At 41.4% G+C, this 16,321-nt stretch overlaps 1 protein-coding gene across 7 annotated transcripts in view; it reads left to right on the top strand.

The window, feature by feature from the left end:
• The window catches only part of C8H18orf63 (chromosome 8 C18orf63 homolog), a 211,219-nt gene extending 195,375 nt beyond the window's left edge, over positions 1-15,844 (top strand). For all 7 annotated transcript variants that reach the window (XM_085891872.1, XM_085891869.1, XM_085891871.1 and 4 more), the window contains 5 exons: positions 4,489-5,125; positions 13,855-13,922; positions 14,815-14,964; positions 15,082-15,171; positions 15,328-15,844. In XM_085891872.1, coding sequence (XP_085747998.1) covers positions 4,489-5,125; positions 13,855-13,922; positions 14,815-14,964; positions 15,082-15,171; positions 15,328-15,462 — 1,080 coding nt within the window. In that variant the 3' untranslated portion in view covers positions 15,463-15,844. The remainder of the gene's footprint in view (positions 1-4,488; positions 5,126-13,854; positions 13,923-14,814; positions 14,965-15,081; positions 15,172-15,327) is intronic.
• The last annotated feature ends 477 nt before the right edge of the window (positions 15,845-16,321 follow it).

Below are 16,321 nucleotides of genomic sequence, written 5' to 3'. Positions count from 1 at the left end.
GGTGCCAGCGTTTTAGAAAAAAAATTCAAAAATCGGCATACGTTAGCTAAAACGTCAAGGTGTGACCGGGCCTTTAAGTGTTAAGACTACTTAAGCTTGCATGCTCAATGGCCTGAAGATAATGATTCACATCAGAGACTGTAATTACCCACAGTGAATTTCCAGATAAAGTTGATGTGAAATGCCACTTGAAATCTGTAGATAAGCCATCTTTTGACACCATAATAACTTATCATTTGCATCAGTGTTCAGTAAACAACCAATGTGCAGACAAAATTATTAACCTCCCTTCATCGAATGTCAAATCTGCTTGGGGGGAATTAATGTCAACCAACAGATTATGTACGACATATCAGGAAAGATGGGAGAAAGAGTGGAATGGGGCAGTGTTGTGGCATTTTCAGTGCATTATTTGGGGGTTACTGAAGGAGTTTGTGTACATATGAATACCCATCATCGATATTCATTTCAACATCTGCGTTAATTTTTTTTCTTTCATGTTAAACTCAAACACAAGTCAAATGTGTCTTAAACTCATATTGAGGAAGTGGAAGAGAGAGGTTATTATTGTGGTGGTTGTGGAAAGACCCCAGTGAAGTTACATTCAACACATAAAAGAACCCTGGAGTTTTGATATTTCCATAGTGATTCTGTTTAGTTAGGTTAATCATCCCCTCGTATCAGGGACAGGGAAATGCATTGTGATTGCAGTTAGGACCTTCCTCATTGTTCTCTTCCTCATTCCCAAATACTCATTTTCCAACTCCTTATTTCAAACCTCGTTATCAAACACCCATTCTCAAACCCATCCTCAAACCTTAATTTTCCGACACCCATACTCGAACCTCCATTCTCATGCTTCATTTCCAAACCACATTCTCAAACCACTTCACCTCACCAGCATTTCGACCAAATAATTGCCATTCCAGCATTGCAGTTCACGTAAATCCTTCGCCGTACCGGCATTTCAGTTATCGCGGATCAAGCGAAGTGTTTCCAAAGTGCCATGCCCCTGCACCCTGGGATCAAACTCCATTGGCTGGATCACAGCTCACGACAGCCAATCAGTGTTGGTTGCCTAAAGCTGAGACGATTGGAGACAATCTCGGGACAATAGAAAATTTAAAAAGCACTGACGTATTGTTTGCAAGGAGTTAATGTGCAGTTTGAGCACAGTATAGTCCAGGAGAAAAGAGCAGTCCAAGTACAGTGCAGAGCGGGACGACGCTGAGGGCTGAGTTCTGAGTTCAGATCCTGAGGGAGTTCGTGTCCTGAGGGAAGGAGACCTGATTAGGTCGACCGGGCTTCCCGAGCACGAGGCGAAACAAGAAGGCACAAAGCAGAGGGTGAAGTGCTTCTTGTGCAACGAAAAGTGCCAAACGGAAGGCAGAGTGCTCCGAGCGGAATGAAAAGGCGCCAAGCAAGGTACTCCCCAAAATGCCAAGTGGCATGGGCTTCTGACCAAGTCACGGTAGAACTGACTCACATGCCTTCACACACACACACACACACACCATATACCCTTGCATCTTACAGTGTATGCACCTCATTAACTCGCACTGTTGTGGAGCATCAACTTGAGTCCAACAACAGTTATTTTCAGAACTAACACTACACGATACCGCATGACAGTGCACCTTCCACCTGTATCTTTCACTCACCTGCATCTACACCTCGTTGGGACCCATGTGGGTAAGCCTGCTCATGTAGGGGTGAGCAAGGGGTGCCAATACGCCCCGACGACTTCTTTTTCTGTCCTCTTTTCGAACTATTTTCCCCGGATGTATGAGGTGCCTATGTCTTGCTCGTGATAAGGATGACTACTGTATCAAGGGTTCTTTTGAGTGCTCGTGGCTAAGACTGTTTATTGAGTTATACTGCATTTCTGTATCTATGTGCCTTTTATTAATACAAGATTTGTTGTTTCCAAACCTATTGATCGGGATCCGGCTGCTAGAATTTTTAAGTGATTCTTCAGCATTGAGAGATAGGGCCAAAAATGATATACTGTAGAAGAAAATATCTCAAAAAGTTGTGGACAGATTCGGACGAAACTTGATGGACAAGTTGTGTGAATGATGAGGAATAATTGGTTCAATTTTGTTGATCCCAATCTGACTCCGAATCCGATAATGTTTTTAAGTGATTCGTCACCATTGAGAGATGGGGCTAAAACGATATATAGCACGATATCTCAAAACGTTGTGGACGGATTCAGTCAAAACTTTGTGGACAAGATGGGTGTGTGACAAAGCCAAATTGATTCGATTTTGGTGAAGATGCGAATATGAGAATTTTTTTTATTTAACAAAGCGATTCTTCACCATTAAGAGATGAGGCCAATCATGATATCTCGCACTATATTTCAAAAATTCCTTGGGCCTGATATGTTCTACTAGATCAGGCATTGTGTGGCGGAGGTATGCGCTCTATCTTCTTGTTATTTATTGAATTTAACAAGCATCCACAGCTTTATTCATTGAATACAACAAGCATCTACAACTTTCCAGTTGAATGTTGAACAGTTAGTTTAATGTTTGAAGTTTTGTTTAGTGATCAACATGTCCACTTTGTCTTTCCATACACATATGGAAGCATTGAATGAAAATGTCCAGAAATTTTGCACAGATGGCATGGGATATGCCTGGAACAGGATTAGTGATGCAGTCTCATAGCTCATTTGAGGGCTTTGGGCATATGGCAGACACCATGTCCTTGATTAAACCCCTCAAAAAATCCCAGGTATTCAAGTCCAGGGATCTTGGGGGCCAACCAATGGGTCCACCTTGGCCGATCTATTTGTTGGGGAATGAATTGAATCAAGAAATTCACAGAAAAAAAAAACAGCAGATGTTAATGGAAAGAGAAGGTGGACATGTTGAGTAATAAACAAAACTTGAAACCTTACTCTAACTGTTCCACATAAGTTTCAACTGGAATGTTGTGTATGCTTGTTGTAGTCAATAAATAAAAATAGGTACCTATTTAAGGGAACACCCTGTGTCATAATTAACTCCTCCATACCATGACGATGATAATATAAACTTTAGGTTCGTAGCTGGTTGTCTATGAGGTTGTAATAACTGAATAATCTACATTCAATTGAAAACAATCATTTTACCAATATTACAATTTTTTTTGCAATATTATAGTATGCTATGAAAAAGGTGGGACAAAAGGTTTCAAGAAATTTGCTTTTAGTTTATAACTCTCAATTCAATGTCATTAAGAAAACCTACAATGGACACTAAACATGTTCAAGAATAGGACTGGCAGATGTTCCAACAAAAACTTGGACATTGTCCTTTTAGCTCAGCTGTACTAATACACTGCTATCCAGTTACCTTGGTATGATTAAAATAAAAAACCAATGTCACCCGCAGGGTGACCCGTATCTTGCCAAAAGGTGACCACGTGTGACTTCTTTAAGGTCACACTGAGGTGAACAGAGCTGCTATCCACCAGGAGCGACTCCTTGAGGAATATCTGCCTACGAGAGATTCCGATGAGAATCGTTCTACAGAGTAACCATGAAAAATATGCTTTTGCCTCCTAACATCACCAATGACGTCATAATGTCTCTAGCTTGACATATCTAGAAAGCATTCATCGCGGTGTTCAATTTGAGGTACTACACGATATGGTTCCTAAAACTTGAAAATTTGACCTTGGGGTCAAATATGTTTGACCTGAGGCGCTAACCATGAAGGTCAAGGCCAATCGCCACCAAAAAATAATCAGCTGAGCGCCAGACCATGAACTATATTCCCATGAAGTTTGAAGACGATCCGATCAAAATTACTCAAAAAATAAGGGTTTCGTGGACTCCCCTGATTTGCGCCAAAGTGACCTTGACCTTTGACCTTGACCTTCAAAATTTTGTGCGCTGAAAGGGACCTCTATAGGCCTCTAATATGCGAAGTTACAAAAATTTCCAATGATAACTGTGCTCCGCAGAATTTTTTATACGTGATTACAGACAAACAAAAATAAAAAATAAAAAAAAAACATACAAGCTGACTAACATATCTTGCAAAACTTCGTTTTGGCAAGATAAAAAATAGAACATGACCCATGGAGGATATTCATGGATAATTATGGTGATGCTAGAGGTAGAGTACTGAACAACAGTGCATTAGCAGTTATCATGTACAAAGAAAGTTTTTGATCAACCAACAACATCATATGGACTCGTTTTTATGGCACCAAGGATTAAAAACTGATGAACTTGTACAGATTTAATTTATAGAGAATGTCTGAGCTTATCTGTGCAGGTGGTCAAGAGGAATATATGAAATACAGTGAAAGGTAAGGTGTGTAAAGCAGATGCTTTTTGAGTGTTTTTGTGCTGTATTATTTTAAGGTCAGCTATTAGGAGCTATGTTTTCATTCTGTCTCTCCTGTTCCTTCATCCTCACCTATTTTACCTCTTCCTATTTGCCTCTCTCTTAATTTCTATTCTCCTCTCCTCCCTCTACCTTGTGACAGGACCAGCATCCCCAACTGACAAACCTGACATCAACTCAACCATTCCAAAGACCACCTGGACCTCCGATCCCAATGTACTCCCCATCATGCACTTCTCAAACCAATGCATCAACTGCTCTCTCCATCCATAATAGCCAATTTGGAGGACTTTCCTCCTGCCAATCTTGGACTGCTCTTCCATGTTTAATTAAATCTGGGTCCTCCATCAGCAGTCAATTTTCCATGACGTCGATGAATATAACTCCATCACCTTCAAATTCTTTAGCGGTGACCCAGCCCAAACTGCGAGTCATTCCTGAGACACAGGAACCAGCTGAATGGCAAATCAACTCTCCTTCAACTTTTGTGGATCAGAAATCCCTATCAGACAACCTGGAATGGAAAGTTGCATCCACCGACAAGAAGTCATCATCTTTCCTAAAACCAACTCAAGTGAATGTTGTACCAACCACACAAATTTTCAGTTCTCAGAGCTCCCAGGGACAGATACTTCCCATCTTTAAAAGTAGCATTCAGAAGCTCACCAGTGTTTTTCCTCCAACATCTCTTTCCAATAACCACAAGGTGAACAGCTTTGCACAGCATGTACTGGCAGGTGGAGGTCTTGGTACTAATCATCACAGTTGCAGTCCTAAAGGTACGCTTAAGCTGCTTTCAAGTTTGTGTTACACTGTACTGTACGCCTTGTCTTGTTATGCATGGGATAATCTCACACAGTTAATTTTGCAATTATCCTTCTTTCATTGCTTTATACACTCAGCAAAATATACTAAGGGTCTTGAGAACCAAGTGTTAAATCAAAGTTTTTAAATGTGCAGCAGGTGTAGCCAAGCAGTTCCATGGTAATGGATGTACATTTTGGACAAATTTTCAAACTGTGAACCCACCATTTATCATTGTAATGTTCCAGAGGAGTTTTAAATTTATTTATTTTAGTTCCAAAAATGAATGATAATCGCTGTCTTGAGGATGAGAATTTATTTTAGGATGATTTAAACCACCCAAGTCATCTCCAAATTAACCATGAGCAACATTGTCAAGTGGTAGATTATTACAGGCAACACTAACCCTGATTATATCAATCTGGCAGACCATTACAAATCATCCCAAAGCAGAATAACCCGAGCCAGATACCGTATTTTTTGGCATCTAACTTGATGCATTTTTTTTCTCCCGAAGTCCGAGCCTCGGCTTGTATTCAAAATCGATTTATCCATGGTTTAAGACATTGAATTGCATAAATGAAAGAAAAAAAATAATGCAGTGATTTTTTCTGAAAAAAATTGTATAACTATTAATTTAAAACGCACTACAGCAAGTTTCCATAACGTCATGGATATGTTCCCAGAAAGTGCAATTTTAAACATATGAGATATTCCCATAGACATCGTGTTATAATAGGGGGGAGGCGCGTGGCGTTCCCAAGGCACATTTTCGGTCCCCCTAACCAATCTTTAACCTCACTTAATAATATAATGGAGACAAATATTAAACAAATCAATAAATGTCACAAATGAAATACACAAATAAACAATGAAATGACAAGTTGCAGGGGTACTCTCCAAAATATGAGGCCGAGATTGGTTGTCGGGAAGGCAGAGTTGTGGGTGTGGAGTGGAGAGGTTACAGGGAGGATCTCATGTCCCACATTTGTCTCATGTCTTGACATTTCAGATGTGTGTTCGTGTCTCGGACAGACCGCTTGAATAATTTGTGGACTGGGAAGACAAAGGGGAGGTAAGCTCAGAGCGATAGGCGCTCCCCTCGCCATGATCGGTCTTTCCAGTGAGTTGCGCGGTGAATCTGGAATCAAGGAATCTCTGATTGAGCTATCGAATGGGCTGCGCAGCGAATCCGAAGTGTAGAAGTCATCACCGAGGTGCAAGATGGTGCAATCGGAAATAAATCAACAGCAATAAATCAACGAGATGATGTGAAATCAAAATATGGTACGAAATCAACGAGATGGTGCGAAATCAATGAGATGATGCGAAATCAAAATATTTGCATGAAGATGAATCTTGTGTTGAGAAGAAAAGAGTACTTAAAATTTTCAACTACACTACTGTACAGAAGTCATTGTCTGGAACATTTGCTGATTTGGTGAGCAATGTCTTCAGGACTGGTGTAAAGCAAAGGATAGGTTGCAGACTACAAAGAAAACCAAGAAGGCTAATTGTGGCCCAAATCAAACAATTCATCCAAATCAAGCACTGTTGCAGCAAATCCTCCACTGTCAGGGCTGAGAAATCAGACAATGTACTAAATACTTATGCTTGTTTTAAAGAAATACCGTAGGCAGCAATGCATTGTGACTGTCAAGGAGGAATTAATACCTCTATTGTTCGAACTGACATTTTTGCAAACTATCATAGTTTATATAGCTTTGACTTGCACTCCAAATCAACTTGTCTATGAATGAAGCAAAGAAAAATGGGAAAATTAGCTAATTCGACTTGTACTCCACATCGACTTGTAGGTCAAAAAATACGGTATTTGGCTTTTGTCACATTAAACTTCCTTTGTGTGACAAAATATCCTGTAAAATCATTGGAATGTCAGAAAGACACCTATCCAGTTTATCCAAACATACATTCCATTCATTGCAATAGAAGAGTAGCTACACATTAGCCATTCATCTGTGTGGCCGATGTAGGGTGTTGCATGTTATGACTCTTCACTCGGCCGAGTAATGACAGAGTCGAATGAGGGTTTTCGAATGATACGATTTATTTCAGAAGATGGCACTACGCATGCGGAATGCAGCCCAAAGGCCCTTCAGTCAGGTGCCCCCGGACCACATTGAGATTCTTACTTCAAAACAGTTGTATATATATAATCACACAAAAGCAGAAATGGGTGTGGACTACAAGTGTGTGCTTAAGGGATAAATAAATAAAGAAATAAATGCGGCAGTGGGCTTCTTTCCCCCCTCCCTAGGGGCCCTCAGGGAAGTTGGATCAGTCAATCCTCAGATTCGCAACCCAACAGTTCATCTTGCAAACTAATAACTTTCTAAGACTCCTACACCCCTACACTGGCACCTGCTGATAGCAAAGGCGAAACTCTGGTGATGACTAAGAACAGGAATGTGGGATATCAGCATACACAGTTTTCCCAAGGACATGCTGTTGTGCAGCTGCAGAGTCATAAAGAGTTATCAAAGACATAGTGAAAACAGCATGATACATTTAAAGCAACATTTTAAAGCAAGGTTTGAATAATACACAATTACAAGCAAGGTTAGAATCCCGACAGCTGATTAACACACAGCTAATGGTCCAAAATATGACCACCTAGCATATCATCATAACAGTTTCCTCCTTGGTCATATTTTGACCATACCCAGCCACACCTGATACTCACCAACCGAGTGGACCCTATTTGGTTCCTGTAGCAGCTACCCCTAGGCCCCGTGCCTGCCAAACGGGATTTGCAAATGCCGTGATAGGCAACAACATTCCCCAAATGAGAAGTCCCCAACTGCCGGTGGTTCAGGTTAGCTTCTGTTGCCTTTTATCTTGCCCACTGCCACAAGTCTCCCATTAAGTTGTCATATACAAATTTGATGTTAAGTCCACACAATATTAAAGGCACTACAAGTCTATACAATATTAACAGCAACATTATTATTTAGGCAATTATACTCAACACTAATTACAACAATAATATTTACAATATGCAAATGTATTAATGGGTGAGCAGCACTGTGAGCGCTCAAGGCATGGTGTAAGCTCTGTTCTCAACTTGCGCTAGAAGACAAAAGAGTCTCATGAGATGCATATTTACATATAAGGGTCATACAAGTATTTTCCATACATTCCTTCACTATCTGGTATTGTCCATTTTCCACGATTATGCATATGCTAGTCAAAACACTGCCACATCTATCATAAACCTCCATCAGCATTTTACTTGTAGATTTCCTTTCTTTCTTGTTACAACTTCCTGTATCTTCGTGTGTAGTGAGATGTACGAGTCCATGTTTGGCTTACCTTTTCACTTGAAAGTTCGTTGAGTAATCAGTAATACCTGGAAGAGTCTTCCCCAGGGCGCCCTCCGCCAGAACACCTTGTTGGCTCCTCAGCTGGTGGGGGTCGGGTCTGGTTGTGGCCCCATACAGAGGTCCTCAGGTCTTCCTCCATGAGTTCGCTGTTAATTATTATGATGGCCTGGGTGAGGGGTGAGGCTTCACAGCATTTCTTTAGACAAATGGAAATGAGACGTTTGATCAGAAATACTCCAAAAATGATTCCCATGATGATTAGGATTGCTGCCCCTACCAGGCACAGTAACCAGTCTCCCCAGTCATGAAATATAGATCTCCACCCTGCGTAACCCTCCTTGCGTTTCCACTCGATCGCTCGTGAGAGCTTCAAGCCTTATAGGTGAAAACACCTACAAGTGAAATGTGTTCTTCTCTGGGAGGTTACTGTATTTTCACAAGATTTCACAACTGTACTCCAAAAGGGTTCTTTTCGGGGCCCATGGAACTTGGGTAATTAGAGATGCGTGTTGACCCCATATGAATCCTATTTGTGCAAAGTGCCCCCACTGGGTTTTGTCTTGCGTTTTGTTCTGCCAAGCCACTTCTGTCTTTTCTGCATTTTCTGACGTCCCCTTTGCCACGGAGGTGTATACGGTTTCTTTGGCTTGGAGTGTGTTGCCTAGTGATAGGTCCCCCACAAAGGAGTAGTGTCAGTACCAGGAGTTGCATATTGTGTCGTCAAAGGTTCTGTCACTGTCTCCGTTACTACAAGGTTTACAGCATGCCACTGCACTGAACACTGCAGTCAACTGCAACATAATGACAAGTATTTGTGTAAAAGATTATTTTTAAATGATACCTCCGTACGAGGCTCCCACCATGACTAGAGCTTGCAGGACTGGAAGTTGCTCTGGGTGCGTGGTGAGTGGACGTGAAGGCCAGAGACCTTACTGTACACTACTGTGGATTTTGATCAGGCAAGCATACCTTCCATCCATCTCCTTGTCTGACGGCCAGTAAAGTGTTCTGGTGTTCGTTGCCCCATCTTGTGGTTCTGGGGCGCATCTCAATCTGTTCACCATTCTTCCTAACTCCCCTGCACTATGTCCGTTACTAACTGCCATTGAGATGTACGGTGTTAGTCCTTCTCTGTGCTTCATTAGTTCGCGCTCTCTGGCGGCTTGTTTCACCTCCACCGCCGCTCCTTCCTTCCCGATCCATCGGTTGGTTGTCATCAGAGAGCGTTTGACGGTGTAATCTCTATGTGCTTTGGCCACGTATTCATAATCCTGCCCTGTTTCATCGTAGTCAACAGTGAGTGCAGTGCAAAGCCAATTCCATTCCTTCCAGATCGATGTCGTTGCTCAGCAACCATTCCTCTACATCCCTTTAATTCCGCTTATACTTCCCAAATCCAATGAATTTATCCTGACAGATAGAGGCTCATATAAAGACAACAGACATGCTTTTCTGTCCGCTTCCAAACAAACATCTCGACCCTGACAGGCAGAGAATCGAAACGCTCCTCGTCAAGGCCCACGATGGCTGCGTGTTCAAACAGCACGAGCCCCGCCCGTAATTTTTCCCAAAAACACCGCCATCCTCATCAGTGCGTAGCCTACCAAACGTCCTTGTTCTTGGATGTCTGACATGTAAACTAGGGACAAATGTGTCCAAGAGCCACGTCCTAAAGGTTTTGTCTTCACCAGAATAATAATAAGAACAACGCGGAACTCTTAGAGCCGGCGTTCACTACGCGAGACGCGGCTAAAAGATAAACCCACTTTAAATAAAATCCGTTCCTTGTTCAAAGCATTTAAATCCTCCTTTCCATCTGTTGTAGTAATCAACAATAAACCTTTCGATCGGCTTTATTCTCACAAAACCCATACGCATATCTGCAACAACATAAATATACATAGGGTAAGAATAACAAAATACAATAACTTGTACACATAATACTGAAGGCAAACTCCATACTCTAATCCCAATTACATTCCTCAGAGTACACCATTCCTAATACAGTATACTACATACCATTACTGTTCCAGCACGACCCTCCACGGAGCACGCGGCATACGAGTCATCACCAGCCACCGACCCCCATACACAGTGCTGCCACATCCGCCCAATCTCCGTTGCCGCTAATCACAGTACGGCACTTCATTATCACAACACCATCCATCCTAAATCCCTCGGTCCTGCGCCTCTTCCGCGTCTCTTTTTTTCTTTTCTTCTTTTCCTCTTCCGGTCACGAAGCCCAATCAACATCAACAACAACAACAACAACAACAACAACAACAACAACAACAACAACAACAACCGGAACAAACATATATATATATATATTACAGCCTTGTTTCAAAGCATTGTCGCTTCCATGTTCCGATAGCGCGTGCACTCGCCTCGAAACACAAAATCGAGCGATCCTTTGAAACGTCAATGTCCTTATTAATTAATTTTACCACAAAGCTATCTCTTTAAAATCTAGTTTGTCCACCATATTCAAAATCAGCCGCCTCGAGAAATTCTTGTACATTGCTCCGACAAGCAGGCACGTTCACAGCAGGGTGTTAATTGCACTTTCAAGTTTGACAAAGCGCGCTGGGCCCATGCGTGATTACGTCATCACGCACTCACATGAGCAATACGTCTTATCAGCGTTGGTTTTACCATCAAACTCACGGAACAAATATTTGACGACATCTCAAATACGTTCGTTTTAAATCGGAATTTTTACAGAATCCTAAGAAGGGCGTCCCCATCTTGTAAAATGTGCTAATCCATTTCGTAAACCCTCACGATAAGCTGTCCTTCGACGGGACGATTTCGTGCTTTCGGCGCGCCTGTTAAATCCTATGGCACGTCATGTGACTCGCAAAACCCCATAAAATAAGTTTTTTTCCCAGATTTACGAAAGTCAAGCATAAAACATGCTTAATGACCCCAACAATGAAACCAGAATTGAAACTGACGTTAAAACGAACCCGTAACGTCGATCAGCCTTACGAAACATGCAAAGTGGAAACAGAACTGAATTTGAATTTAAAATCAAAATGATGCTCCGTGGAGACCATCCATTTATCACGTACAGTGTTCAAAGCCAAAACAGCATACAGAGTTTATCGGACCATGAGAAAATCCGAACGTTGGTCCATTTGACATCCCATTTGACAAACTGTCTGCTGAAGTGGTTTTAATTATTCAATTCCCCATCCAGTTCACACACACACACACACACTCTCTCAATGACATTTTCCCATCACTGAATTAACAACACGTGCAGAATCGGTCATCATGGTCCTTCCTCCAGATTTGGTGTGCGCAATTCACCTCGTCCAAAGTCTTCACATTGACGATGACGACCCATCATTATCTCCATACAAACATACAAGTTGTTCCACACATACAAGTTCCAGGTTGGAACACTCAACTTACGCCTAACACACACAAAACTCAACCTTCCCACCACATTGTATTCACAAATACATCCAAACAGGTAACTTCTACAAACAGCCCTTCTCCTGGCTCATTAACCTTGTGTTCTTTTCCCGTTGGTTCAAGATTCCCTCTGAATCTAATCGCTTACGTCCTGTCTCACTTTGTGACTCCGTTAGCCACGCTGCAAACGCTCTCCAGTGATTCCCACTTTCACCCTTAACTTTAAGTGTTGTTCCTTTGGGTAACTCTATGTTCTTTGGAGAGTTATTCCCCATCTTTTTGTCTTATCTTATCAACCGCCTAATAGCTGTAAATCGTTTCTCCTTTTACGTCGGGACCGAAATCCCTTTCAATCAGCCGCCTAATAGCTGTAAATCGTTTCTCCTTTTACACCGGGACCGAGATCCCTTTCGACCCGCCGCCTAATAGCCTCAAACCCAATGAAGGCCTCTAACCTTCCCTCTCTTGGTACAGGATTCCAACCTGTTTCCTCCTTATTTCACACGGATACCTTTATCCTCGACCCTTACCGGTTCTAACATACGGCCTGCCAGCCCTCTTTGTGCCCTTCAAACAAACCGCATTCGAATCACCTCATATGTTTTACCGTTACAGTTCTTGATCCGAGCAGATCCTGAGCTGCGTCCAGCGGGGCACTGCCCACCAAGTGTACAGTTTTCACCTAACTAGGGCTCCCTGTCTTAGGTGCCCTATACGTGCAATTTCCACGCACCTTTAGCTGAACCCTTGTGATCGCTGTACACCAACTGGAGTCCCGCCGCCCACACCCCCACCATCAGTCGCATCCCATCCTCGTCACACTGTTATGACTCTTCACTCGCCGAGTAATGACAGAGTCGAATGAGGGTTTTCGAATGATACGATTTATTTCAGAAGATGGCACTACGCATGCGGAATGCAGCCCAAAGGCCCTTCAGTCAGGTGCCCCCGGACCACATTGAGATTCTTACTTCAAAACAGTTGTATATATATAATCACACAAAAGCAGAAATGGGTGTGGACTACAAGTGTGTGCTTAAGGGATAAATAAATAAAGAAATAAATGCGGCAGTGGGCTTCTTTCCCCCCTCCCTAGGGGCCCTCAGGGAAGTTGGATCAGTCAATCCTCAGATTCGCAACCCAACAGTTCATCTTGCAAACTAATAACTTTCTAAGACTCCTACACCCCTACACTGGCACCTGCTGATAGCAAAGGCGAAACTCTGGTGATGACTAAGAACAGGAATGTGTGGGATATCAGCATACACAGTTTTCCCAAGGACATGCTGTTGTGCAGCTGCAGAGTCATAAAGAGTTATCAAAGACATAGTGAAAACAGCATGATACATTTAAAGCAACATTTTAAAGCAAGGTTTGAATAATACACAATTACAAGCAAGGTTAGAATCCCGACAGCTGATTAACACACAGCTAATGGTCCAAAATATGACCACCTAGCATATCATCATAACATTGCATGCATAGAGGGGTGCAACAAGCGAGTACCCGAGCACTGCAACATGGGGAAGTGGATTTTGTGGCACAGTGAATCCAAATACACTTTGTTGAAATTTTATGAGATGGTTTGTGGGATGAGTTGGATCCCCAATTATTTACTTGAAAACAATTACAACAAAATGCAACAGAACGAGGAGATGCACAATATGAGCAAAGATTGGTGAAAATCCTACCCACCTATCAAAAACTGGTATCAGGTGTTAAAGGTCCAAGCTGTATATGATGAGGTCACAGGGAAGCCTTAAAAATCTCCAATGACCACACAAGGATTGTTCTCTCATCAATATAAAACAAGCCTTTACTACTTGATATGAGTGAGAGCTTGTCTAATCCCACAAAAGAATCGTTGCAATTAAATCATTATTTTTCAATATAGGGATGAGGATGCTGGTTATCAGTCATAGTTTGTTGTTTTACAGGTTCCTTCCAAAAAGTGAAACCACCCTTTGTGCCACGTTTCAAACCAATTTTGTTGCATACAAAACAGGTAAGAAAGGGCTTGTTGTCAAAACAGCATGTAATTCATACTGCATTGAAATGCTCATGGATAACTCTTTCTTTTATTTAAGACTATCTTTACAGGAGGCTATCATAAATCTAGGATTGTATTGCTGAGTTAGTTCTGCAGTGTTGTTCTGAACAATGGAGTTCTTGCATTTACAAAGGGGTGGAGGGGGTGGAAGCATCAGTATTTTGAATTTAAGGCCCTCAGTACCATATGCCTTTTGCCTTGTAATGTGATTTTTGGAAACTTTATTAAGGACATGTGATCGGGATAAGTGTCTGGCATACAACCCACAATAGAAACTGACCTGGTCTATTTTCAGCATACAGCTTATTTAGCATGAATGTAAGGCTGATGGAATGACTTAGATGTACGCACATTCGCCTCGAAGCTGTCAAACCTAGGTTTGAATCCCAACCCAGTTATAAACTGTCATCTCAGTGTTTCCCAGGCAGGGTTATTCATCAAGGTATCTGCCATCACTCAGATTGATGTTAAACAGGCGTCCTATCTGCCAGCATTAGTTGGTGGATGTGAGCGATACAACGGTGTCCTTCATGAAGAGTAGGCGAGCTATCGCCAGAACCTGAACAAATTACAAATTCCTGCCCTAACCTAACCCTACAAAAAGGTTCAATACTACATCACATTAGCAGCACAGCTGTGCCCTCAGCCTGCAGCCTTGTGGTGCGCACGAAAGAAGAATAAGTATGAATGTTTCCGTGATCAGTATCACTAATTATCCTGCATAGAAAATGAGATAAACAAGTGCAGTGATATCACAGAAACAATAGTTCATTGGTAACTGTCCTACAGCTTGAATTTACAATAGTGTATGTTTTTTTGTTTTTTAAAATTCCATCACCCTCTCAAGGTTGTTAGGAAGAAAGAAGGGGAAAATGACAAAGAAAAGGAATATACCACACAAAAAAGCAGCAGAACAGCGAATCCATTTGAGGTTTCCAGCAATACTTCAATTGCACGTTCTAGTTTTTTCCCTGAAAAATTCAAGCGAAAACATGAGGCAAGTATAGCAACACTGATCCTTACCTCCAATGCACAAACTTTGATGTCGTAATTAGCATGCACGACATATTTGAAAGCAACATGAATCTCGTCTATCTCGTAACTACCACCACAGGAGGACATCAGCATTGTGAAAAAGAAAAGGGTTTGCCCAAAACCAGCTGTTCAGGATGTGGACATTGCAAAGTTTGCTGTTAATGTTCAGGTTGTGCATTTTGTCTTTCTCTATTTTTGATTGATAGTTTCTGATCAACAGTACCTGATTATAATATCCTGTCATGACTTGTTTCAGTATAAGGTTTGTATTATTAGAATGCCATGCTACTTGCTAACTCAATCCAAATTGCTTATTGTTCTTCAGTCGGGAAAAGTTACGACTGCTACTTTGATCTCTTGGTTGAAGACCAAAGGTATTCCTGTTCATTCAAGGGAGAAAAAGGAGATTTTGATGAAAAAGGTTCAAGAATACATTGCCACTCAGAAACCTGAAATGTGATCAATATTTGTGAGCTTGTGTTTGTTGGGTGTAGTTCAGTTCTCAGTATTCTCAGTCATTAAATTTGTTACAACTTGATGCAATAGCTTTAACTAACTTTATTGTGCAATGTTGGCTTTAAATGGAATTCACCTGTATTTCCAAAAGTAACTGGACAACACACACAAAGTTGGAATGAACCCTTCCTACCGGACTGCATATTTTCACACAATGTACAAAGGACGTCCTTTATAAATGTGTGCAACACCAACTGAAACCCGGTTGTAATTAAGATCGCATGAGGTAATGAGCGGACTGAAATTTAACATGGAATAGTTGTTGGATAACAGAGTTCCATGGTATTTCCAATACAACTGTGAGTCAATTATTGTCAATCGATCAACTGTGAGTGATGTCTTGAGGCAATTATTTGTTTAATTTTTTTAAGCGACACGCACACATTATAACTGTGAGCAGTTATTCCAGGGCCCAAGCCCCGGCATAATTCTATCCGTTATGGGTGCCAGACCACGTAACATATGAAGTTTACATTTTCAAACTATATTCCCCATGGGTAGTCCATCATATTTATGGTTTCACATTCATTGGTTCAGCAGTTTGAGAGAAGATGATTTTTTAATACTTTACATTCGATCCAACATGGTTGCCTGATCACATGACTGATGACGTTTCAATTTCCAATCTATATTCCCCATGAATAGTCAATCATATATATGAAGTTTTTTTTATCCATCAATTAAATGGTTCAGGAGAAGGAATCATTTTTAGGTTTTTGTTCAATCCAATATGGCTGCCAGACCACATGACCGTGATGTTTTGTGATAATACTTTTATCCCCATGGATAATCGATACTATATT

Source organism: Eptatretus burgeri, chromosome 8 (genome assembly GCF_056783735.1).
Source record: "Eptatretus burgeri isolate ZD-2024b chromosome 8, Ebu_testis_v1, whole genome shotgun sequence".
NCBI lineage: Eukaryota > Metazoa > Chordata > Myxini > Myxiniformes > Myxinidae > Eptatretus > Eptatretus burgeri.
The sequence above is the reverse complement of the archived record's forward strand: the minus strand, read 5'-3'. Positions and strand labels throughout refer to the sequence as shown.